Source organism: Aythya ferina, assembly GCF_964211825.1.
Source record: "Aythya ferina genome assembly, chromosome: Z".
Taxonomy (NCBI): Eukaryota; Metazoa; Chordata; class Aves; order Anseriformes; family Anatidae; genus Aythya; species Aythya ferina.
In genome coordinates this window covers 12,528,507-12,538,987 of record NC_140299.1, presented here as the reverse complement: position 1 = coordinate 12,538,987, position 10,481 = coordinate 12,528,507, and the positions used below count along the sequence as shown (strand labels likewise).

Below are 10,481 nucleotides of genomic sequence, written 5' to 3'. Positions count from 1 at the left end.
TGACGACAAGGCCGAAACGACGACAGCGACCAGGAGGAGGAGGAAGAGGAGGGATGGTGGCGGCGGCGACAGCAGCAGCAGCAGCAGCAGCAGCAGGGCCAGGGGGTTGGTGAGGGGGAAATGTCGGCCGGCTCGCTGCCCGCAGCGGCCCTGAGGCGTCTCCTGTGAGGAGGGCGGCGGCTGAGGCGGTGAGGGGACGGGGAGAGGGGAAGGGGGAGGGGAAGGGAGAGGAGAAGGGAGAGGAGAAGGGAAGGGAGAGGAGAAGGAAAGAGGAAAAGAAGAGGAAGGGAGAGGGAAGAGGAAAGATGAAAGGAAGGGGAAGAGGGAGGGGAGGGGAAGGGAAGGGAAGGGGCATTGGAAGGAAGGGAGGGGAGGGGAAGGGAACAGGCACTGCAATCAGCATCTCCATTTTTATCAATTAATCTCCTTTCCTCCTCTTTTTTTTCAGGGCCCCCGAGCACCTGTGTTATGAGCACGCATCGGAGTGTTTGCGGAGCGTCTCAGGGCCGTGCCCTGCAGGTCAGTGAGCGCACGCTCCCGTCAGGCTGCCCTTCCTGTAGCAAGGCCATTCCCGACGCTGTCCTTAGGCTTCCTGAATGAACAACGTATTCTGAAATTTTGGGGGATGGAGGCCCGAATTCTGGGTGCTGAGTCAGCAGCTCGCTTGTCAATGCCACCCGTTGTGCAGTCGGTGGTGGCGGGGAGAGGTGCCTGCAAAGGCAGGGGTGGGAGTGAAACGCGTGGCAAATCGTGCACAGCTGCTTGGTTGGGTGTCGTCAGTGGGGCGACTCAAATGGGCAGTCACGTAATCTTTGAACAGAACGAGTGGCAACCGGTGCTGTTTTTAACTAAAGCTATGGAACGGTGATTTACTGCTTGCTCAAGTAGGTAATCAAATGAAGGAGAGTGGGTTTTTTCAGTTTAAAAAAAAATAGAAGCTGGTTGTATTTAATCCTCTGTTCAGCAGCATCTCTGCCATTTGTCAATCCTTTTAATTTCACAGGAAATTGAAAGGAGAGGAATTTGCTGAAAGGGGTAAAGTTCAATTATTATTTTTTTAAAGTTCTGGATTTCCAAATAGTGTGTTTGTCTTACGGCAATGTTAGGGTTGTAATCATGTGACTGACCTCCTGCTGATGGACACCTGTTTTGTGTGAGAACAGTCGTCTGGCACTCCGGGTAGCAATTTCTGTTTGTTTTTTTTTTTCTTTTTTTGTATTCATATTGCAACTGTACAGCTTTCATTTCTTCTTCAATTTTAGTTCCTCCATGCAGATTGTCTTCTTCAATATGTTTTTTTTCCAGAGTGTTCCCCTTAACTCTATGAAAGTATCAGACTTTGTGGTACTTACTATTCTTTATTAGTGTGAGACAGTGCCAAGTAAGTGAATAAACTTCCCCTGTATTTGTGCTCCTGGTCCTTGCTTGCTATTGACCACAAAAATCTTTATCTTCCCTAATAGAGCATTTTTCTTATACCACCTGGTTTCACAACAAATCAGAGAATACTGCCACTTTGAATGGACTCAGTGCAGTATTATATTTTATTGTCATTAGCTGTTACAAAACGTTTTTTCTTCCACAGTGTTTAAAAGCAACAATTAAATGTTTAATCATTTTCATTATTTTTTACATTTCAATATACTAGTGGTGTAGTATTACTATGGTAATACTAATTAAATACCAGTCAGTACATAGTCTGACTAGAGTTTCTTAGAAGAACAAAGCTATGTAGAATATCTTTTCTTGATTCACCTCAGAGGTTGTTTCTCTCAATTAGTGCAATCAAGTAACTGGTGTCCTGGTTTCAGTTAGGACAGAGTTAATTTTCTTCCTAGTAGCTGGTAGAATGCTATGTTTTGGCTTAGGATGAGAAGAGTGCTGATAAAACCCCGATGTTCTAATTGTTGCAGAGCAGTGCTTATACTGAGCCAAGGACGTCTCAGCTTCTTGCTCCGTCCTGCAAACGGGCAGGCTGGGGGTGCAGCAGGAGCTGCGAGGGGACAGACCCAGGACAGGTGACCCAAACTAGCCCAAGGGGTATTCCATACCATCTGGGGTCATGCTGAACAGTATATAGGAGTGGCTAGCTGGGGGACTGGGGCTGGCTGCTCAGGGTTAGGCAGGGCATCGGTCAGCGGGTGGTGAGCAATTGCGTTGTGCATCACTTGTTTGTACACATTATTATTAGTAGTACTATTATCATCATTGTTATTATTATTATTGTTGTTATTAGTATTTTCCTGTCTTAATAAACTGTCTTTATCTCAACTCACAGGCTTCACTTTCCCATTTCTCTCCCCCATCCCAGAGAGGGAGGGCGGAGGGTGAGTGAACGGCTATGTGGTGTTTAGCTGCCGACTGGGTTAAACCACGACATCTGGTCAGTTCTCTTTGGCAGCTCGTGGATAGTTTATTTCTTTAGATTTTCATCTAAAATTTTATTTCTTTTCTAAAATCTTTCTTTAGATTTTCATCTAAATTTTTAGAGTTTTCTCTTTGTGCTAAGATTTAGAAGTACTTTCTTCATCTGTCTGTTGACTGCTTATAAATTCCCTATGCTGCAAAGGTTACTGTAGAATATGGAAGTTGGACGAAAACAACACAAAAAAACAAAAAGCAACATGCTAAGCAAACTTGAGCGTGAAGATGTCTGAAGGGATTATTTTTAAATGTGGCTTGACCTCTTGTTCTTCCCTTTTTATGATATCTACAATACGAGGTTAGCCCATTTCATTCTTTAAAGATGGTAGCGTCAAAATCTTAGTGTTGGGCAAAATCTTAGTGTTAGTCCAAAAAATTTAAGCATGTCTGTAAAGTCTTACTTAGGGATTCTTAACAGCATAGTTTTGCAGAGTAGGAGAAGCTTCAGAAGCATGTCACATCGTACTGGCATGGCAGATCGTACTTGTCTTTTGCAAAGGTAAATGTGCTGGAAGATATTCAGTGGAAACTTGGAGATCATTGCTCCAGAGGTGACTGTGGAACTGGCCACTGGTATTTGCTGGAGATGGCAGCTTTGGGTTTATACTTGCCCCAAAGTTGTGAATTCATATCGAGTTAGGAGATGCTGTTGCACGGATGCTTTTTTCGGTATGCTGTGGCTCTCGGTCAATATTGTCCATTACTGTGTTTGGTATCTCTTTCATAGTTTGGTAGCCTCTTTGATGACAATTTTTTTCTGATGTAATTTTGGCATTAAAGTTTAAAATACAGAGTAAGGCAAGGAAATCTCTATCTACTTGTTTCTTCTTCAAGTGTTTTAACTGAAATATCCAAGACTTCTTAAAATGTAATTTTTTTTTAATTTGGTTTGATGATCTTTACCCTATAGTATTTCAAGAAAAGCAACAAAAACAGGCTTTTTGCCCCTGGAATGGGCAAAAGCAGCAATTACATTAGTCTGCAAAATGAACAACCTGCTAGTAAAATAACCTACAAATTTTGAAAATAATAAACCTATAGTACAGTCTAATCTGGAATTTCTGATTAAAGAGGAATTGGGTGTCCACTTTAGTGAGACCAATGGCCTTTCTTCACAAATATGCATTGCTCTTTTCAGGCCTTCTTTAATGATATAATGTCAGTGTATCTCTGTTACTAAGTACAATTTCTTTGAGGTTTTATATAACATTGTAGTTTTTATTTCTGCTGTTTCATGTAGTAACCTGAGTATTTCTGCACCAGGCTGAGTAGTTAGTTCATTTGTAATGTAGATGGTCATGAGCTTGGTTAGTCTTGAGGTTGGCAAGGTAATTTAAGACTTGATGGTAGGCAGTTTCCAAGATAATTTAAGTGTGAACTGAACTCTTGATGGTGCTTGCTAAGAGTTATTAGCTGGGTTTAGACCGCACAAAATTTCATGTCCGAATTTTGAAACTTGTGTCCTGTGTGGGGGTAACCAAACTCTTCCATTCATTAGATCAAAAACGTACTATTTTTGCCTGTCTCTGAAACAAAACAAGAAAATTCTAAGCATAAACAAGAGCATTGATTTCAGGAGAAAATTCTTTACAGGATTAGGAATTTCAGCCAGCTGGTAATGTGCGAGTCATGTGCTAATAGTGAGAAGCCTGTCAAAACAAAGAAATGGAGTTATGGGAAAGCAGTTTACCTTTGAGCTAACGACCAGGTTCAGAGGCAAATGCTGCTTGCCACAGAGAGGCATGCCCTGCAGTAATACATTTTAAGACCTGATACAAGTAATTCTAGTGCTATGATAATGGCAATACGGCTGTCCTATTGGGCAGAATTTTGTTTGCAATAAGAGCTCCTCTCTAGCATTGTGCTTCTTACCTTGCATTAGGCAGTTAGTGTTAGAAACTAGTTCTAATCTTTTTCTGTAAAAATTTTTGAACTGAAATTTTGAAAATGTGTATACATTGTTTCAAAACAATTTTTCATTAGTTGCAGCGTGGTAAAATCATAGTCATTCAGGTTGGAAAAGACCTCTAAGATCATCTAGTCCAACCTTTAACCTAGTCCACCCCTAAACCATGGTATTAAGTTCTACCTCTACACGTTTCTTGAAGACCTCCAGGCACAGTGACTCAGCCACTTCCCTGAGCAGCCTATTCCTCTACACAACTGCTGTACAACTTTTTTGATAAAGAAATTTCTCCTAACATCCAACCTAAACCTTCCTTGATGCAACTCGAGGCCATTTCCCCTCGTCTTGCCACTTGGTGCTCGGGAGAAGAGCCAAATCCCCACCTCACTACAGCCTCCTTTAAGGTAATTGTAAAGTACAATGAGGTCTTCCCTGAGCCTCTTCTGCAGGCTATTGAAGTCCAGCTCTCTCAGCTGCTTCTTATAAAACTCATTCTCATTCTCTAGGCCCTTCACCAGTTTTGTTGCCCTTCTCTGGACCCGCTCAAGCACCTCAATGTCCTTCTTGTAATGAGGGACCCAAAACTGAACACAGTACTCGAGGTGTGGCCTCACCAGGGCCAAGTACAGGGAGACAATCACTTCCCCAGACAATCACTGGCCACACTATTCCTGATCCAAGCCAGGATGCTGTTGGCCACCTGAGCATGCTGGTGGCTCGTGTTCAGCCAACTCTCAACCAATACCCCCAGGTCTCTTTCCAAGGGAACTTTTCAGCCACTCTTGCCCGAGCCTTGCATTGGGGGTTGTGCCCCAGGTGCAGGACCTGGCCCTGAGCCTTGTTGAACCTCTTACAGTTGGCCTCTGCCCATGGGTCCAGCCCACACAGGTTACTCTTCAGAGCTCTCCTGCTCTCATGCAGATAAACACTCACACCTAACTTGGTGTCATTTGCAAACTTACTGAGGGTATGCCTTTCAAAACGATGCCTTTCATTTTGTGTTTTGAGATTAAAATAGGAGCCAGGTGAAGAACAGAAAAGATGTTGTTTAGTTTGATAACTAACGGAGTTGCTTTTGTCTTTGAAAAAGGTTGAAATTATGGTACAACTCAATTCCCTCTTTATTTTAGTATATTTGGTGCATGTTTATAATCTTTTTTGGATCCTATCATGGTAGAAACTGAGTGCAGCATCTTGCACAAAAGAATTTACCTTCTGTCTTGGTTGCAGCTCTTTAGGTATGACTAGTAAAACATTGTATAGCTGTGACTCACGGAGCATATGCTGTATAATTTTATTTGCATAGCACAAGGTGTGGCTATAATAGGCACCCAAAGCTACGTATGTCAGATAGCACTGGCTTAATGAAGTCAGTATGAATGGAGAATAAACACTTTTTGGTGGAATTCACTATTATACTAGAATTAGAAAAGATATTCTGTTTTCTGAGGAAACAAGAATAACACTATAGAAAGCACAAGGACTTCCTCAGAATAAGTTATGCGGAAATTAGTTAGGTATCCTGGATTCACAGTTTACAAATTGTCTGTCCAAAATGTAGTACAGGCAGATAGTAAGGGGATGCTTTGACCTCACATTAGAAATAATTAATAACTAGAATGATTCTAATTAAAATTATCAGAATAATTAAATAATTAGAAATACTAATTATACAATAAACATACAAAGATAAATAAAAGATAAAAGGTGCAGGTATGCCTTTCTTATAAGATACAAGAAGATAACTCAATCTGTTTCCAGCATATGGGATGCTCAGTGGACAACAGCTAATGGATTAAAAAGACTACTTTCACTGTTTGGAAATGAAATGCAAAAGAAGCAAATGAGGGAAACAAATCCTTAGGGAAAAAAACACAGAATAACCATTTTCTTTACTGGAAATAAGACAACTTTCAGTTGTGCTTTCATATATATCTGCTTAAGCAGTATACTGAGAGCTTAATAAATAAGTGGTTTATTTTACCAAGTTCTGAAGGAATTGAAAAGTAAATTGAGGGAATTTTAGTCGTATCCCTTCTTTTAAATATTTGAAATCCAGTGAAAAGTGAAAGCAATTAAAATTACAACAGTGAGGAAGCCATGCTAAGAAGTATTTCAGTTGAATGAAACCAGCTAAAATGGTAACCTTGATGGAAAGGCCAGAGTCTGACCAGAGAAATAAACAATTGTTATTGTTTTTTAATATATGAAGTATCTGTGATTAAAATGATACATGTAAAAAAAAAAAAAAATCAATCCAGAAGCAATTTAACCATGTAACAAGTTGGTAAAATTTTCTCTTAACAGATTTGTGCTGCTCACTGGCCCTTTACTTAATGATATGCCTGTATGAATATGGTGAATATGGGCTAAGTATTTACAGCAGTCCTGACTGTAACAGAGTAAATAGATGCAGAGGAAAGAAAAATATAGCAGGTCTAATATGAAAGAACTGAGACCTGTGCTCTTCTGAAGAAGAGCAGAAGAGGAGTAGGAAGGTGAATTAATCAGCTGATATGTTGTCTCTTACATAAAATTTCAAATCTAAAAAGAGCCATATCACAAGTACACTAATGTATATGTCACTGCATTTTTATGCTCTGTTAATTCTGAGTAGAAAATTTTAAATGCATGGTTGAGAAACGGTTCATCTTAAAAAAACTGCTTGGTAGCTTTCTGGAAACATTCACTTTTTAACCTTTCTTTTGTCCAAAACAGTTGATTGCATCTAGAAGGGAACAAAAACAAAGGAATAGCTTTTCTTTTGGAATTCATACTAATACTAAAAATTAGGACTATAATCTTATTAACAGACAGAAGAATTGACTTCTGGATCTTCTGGACCACAAATTAGAGTTGTTCTGCTGTGTTGCTAGAAATGACAAATTGGAATGACATCATATTTTGATTTCTGCAAAGGACTTCAAAGCACCTTGCTGAAAATCTTGTTCATCTGATCAGTGTCCTTGTGTGAAATCTTGTGTGAAGTCTGTTAGGATGTTTAAAAATGACTGACAAACAGCTCTTTTCTGCATACGTATAGATATCTTAATGTAATGAAATGTTTTCTTGTGTTACAGTTCTGATCCACTTTCAGTGAGCTGCACTGCGTGGCTGGAGTTGAACCTTCAATAATGAGTGGTGCAGCTTTGGGACTTGAGATAGTATTTGTCTTTTTTCTGGCCTTATTCCTCCTTCATCGGTATGGAGACTTCAAGAAACAGCATAGACTGGTGATCGTAGCAACATTACTGGCTTGGTATCTCTGCTTTCTTATTGTGTTTATACTGCCTCTGGATGTTAGTACGGTAAGAAATTATAAGGTTTTCCATTCTGTTGTGTAAAATGTGTATTTTTTTTTTTTGACTCTTAATTGCAGAAGATAATATCTTAAAAAGCAAATAATGTTTTCAAATAGTATCTTTTTAAACTAAACATATCACTTTTGCATGACTATTTCTCTGTTTACAGTTAATTTTGTTAATTTCATCAGTAAATGAATCTTTGAAATGTTTCAGAATTTTTATAGCATTTTTTTAATCTGTTTGAACAGCATAAAAACACTTTCAATTGTTTACTTAATTGTCCTGCCGATTAAGTGTTGTTTTCAGCATTAGATAAATTGCTCCCAAATGTAAATTCAGAGGACAGGAATTATCATTAAAAATGGGACTTGTTATTTTTAGATTAACAATGTATTTTTTGCTTATCACTGATTAAAAATTTTTTTTTTGTCTTTTTAGACAATTTATAATCGATGCAAGCTTGCTGTTAACTCCAGCCCGGTGGAAAGTAATGGCTCTTATGTTACTCTTGCTCCAAGGTATGAGTTGTATGTTTTCTTTGTTCGAGTGTTCTTAAATAAGTATTTTATGGCTTTTTTAAAATTATAGGAGTGTACTGTGTTTTTAGGACTAATAAATAAACGTTATTTGTGTGATGTGAAAAAAAAAGTAAGCATAGTAAGGGGGTGAGGGAAGAGAAGGTGAAGAAAAGCGCATCTGTTGGTAGGCATTTATTTGTAATAACAATAGTTCTAATTGATTAACGAAGTATTGCTATTTATTTTTTTCATGTCATCATCATTTCTTCTATTGTTAAAGTGATGTAGGGTTGTTCAAAGAGCTTCCTTCTAACTTTGCTCATCTGTCAGGAGATGCCTTGGTGAAAGCTTATATTTTCAGATCAGGAGCCTTTAAGATTATGAAGGAAAGATAATTTTACATGTCATGAATGTGGAGATTAGTAGACTTATCTTATATGCAAGCAACATATCTACTTATTATTGTAATGGCACATATAATAATTGGAGTTAGAATAGAATAGTTCAGTTGGATATTGTATCCTGGAATAGTTCAGATGATCTTCAAAGATTGAGTCCAACTCCAGACCACCTTGGGGCTAACCAGAAATAAAGCATGTTACTGAGGGCATTATCCAATTGCCTCTTGAGCACTGTCAAGCATAGGGCGTCAGCCACCTCCCTAAAAAGCCTCTCTCAGTGTTTGGCCACCCTCAAGGTAAATAACATTTTCCTAATGTCCAGTCTGAACCTCCCTGGCTAGAAATTTCGCAGTTAACTAAATTGATTGTATACTACCAAAGTAACAACGGCCTGCTTGCTCTTCTCAGGCAGGAAGGAGATCATCCCTAAAGTGTGGGGAATGTAGGTGAACGTCGGCTCCTTTTGCATGTGGCTCTTCCATCTCCGTTAGCTATTTCCACACTATGTAGATACATGCACTGTAGGACCTGTAAGATGTTTAGAACATTCAAAGTTTTGGTTATGTGTCATGTATTACCAGGTTTGTTACCCCAAAGTGGAGACTACCTGAAAGGCATATATCAGTGGTAGAACTGTAAAATGCCAGATTGAGTGATACAACTTTTAACCTTCTATTTAAGACTACTCAGTGTGTGTTAATTAAACATAAGTAAATACATGATTTGAAGACTTAATAGCCTTTTAATTTACCTATAATTCAAGAGTATGCTGATGGGTGTTGTACTATAGTATATGACTTATCAAATAGGGATATTAACCTAATTGCATAGATACTGTTAGTGCAAATCAGCTCTTAAAACTTTGAAATGTTTAGTCACGCAGCCTGTCATACAATGGTAATTTGATAGTTCTGAAAATATTTAGGCTATGCATATAAAAACTCACAACACAGGCTTAACTAGTTTGACTCTGGAAAACATCAATTATTTCTCAATAGATACTCCTATTAAATTGGTGATATTACCCCTTGACTCACCAATATTTCATTACCCAGATAGGTGGAGGGGGTAAAAAAAAAAAAAAAAAAGTTTTAGTGTAGGTGGCCACTTTGTCACTTGCTCTCTTCTTTCTAAAAGGCTCTGAGGACTTTTTTAGGTTTCCTGAAGTAAGTGCTACCTGTCAGAAAAATACTGTCTCAACATGAAAGTTCATGAAAGTCTGACTAAAGCCAACTGGGTAACAGAACAACTAATATACTTTGTTACCACTAAGTGGTGTAGGTAGTATGTGTAGGTGATGGACTCCCTAGATACTCCTGAATAATCTCCTGCACTAGCTAAAGCTGAATGGTCTTCTGTCTACAGAAAGGTTTTTTTCTTTGCATTAAGAACTCCCTGCACAGAAAGAAAAATTGAACCAGTAAATTGCTTACTAAAATTGTTCCATTCTCTTTAGTCTTCAAGCTGACTTTTAAACAACATTTATTTATTAGTCCTAAAAACACAGTACACTCCTCTATATATTTTTTTTTAAAAAGCCATCCTGTCCAGATACCTTATTTTTAAGGGAGAATGCTAAATTTTTACATGGAAATACAGTTTATTCTTTGCTGAAGTGGTTGATGATTACCTACTTAAATAGTAGTGTATTACTTTTTTGCTTTTTTCAAAGTCCATCCTTGGTAGGGGAATTTATAGAAAAAAATCTATAAAAAAAATCTACACTATTGACCTGACAACTAATAATAAATTTTCTTATGTTTTTACAGCAAGCAAAAATGTTTCAAACCATGGAGTTATATTCCTGATGGAATTATGCCAATTTTCTGGCGTGTTGTGTACTGGACATCACAGTTTTTAACATGGTAAGACAAAGGAACAACAGTTGGACTGCTAAAAGTATAAATTATGTCTAACACCTGAGCAG

The 10,481-nt window shown here is 38.4% G+C and overlaps 1 protein-coding gene across 4 annotated transcripts in view; it reads left to right on the top strand.

Moving 5' to 3' along the window:
- Positions 1 to 44: 44 nt before the first annotated feature.
- Positions 45 to 10,481, top strand: part of LMBRD2 (LMBR1 domain containing 2) — a 38,536-nt gene continuing 28,099 nt past the window's right edge. Inside the window, exons 1-5 of one of the 4 annotated variants that reach the window (XM_084503774.1) lie at positions 45 to 188; positions 449 to 519; positions 7,411 to 7,638; positions 8,074 to 8,153; positions 10,324 to 10,419. In XM_084503774.1, coding sequence (XP_084359900.1) covers positions 7,465 to 7,638; positions 8,074 to 8,153; positions 10,324 to 10,419 — 350 coding nt within the window. In that variant the 5' untranslated portion in view covers positions 45 to 188; positions 449 to 519; positions 7,411 to 7,464. Of the gene's footprint in view, positions 189 to 448; positions 520 to 801; positions 889 to 908; positions 1,036 to 7,410; positions 7,639 to 8,073; positions 8,154 to 10,323; positions 10,420 to 10,481 lie in introns of those variants that run through there. The other 3 variants (XM_084503775.1, XM_084503776.1, XM_084503777.1) reach the window with 3 other exon arrangements.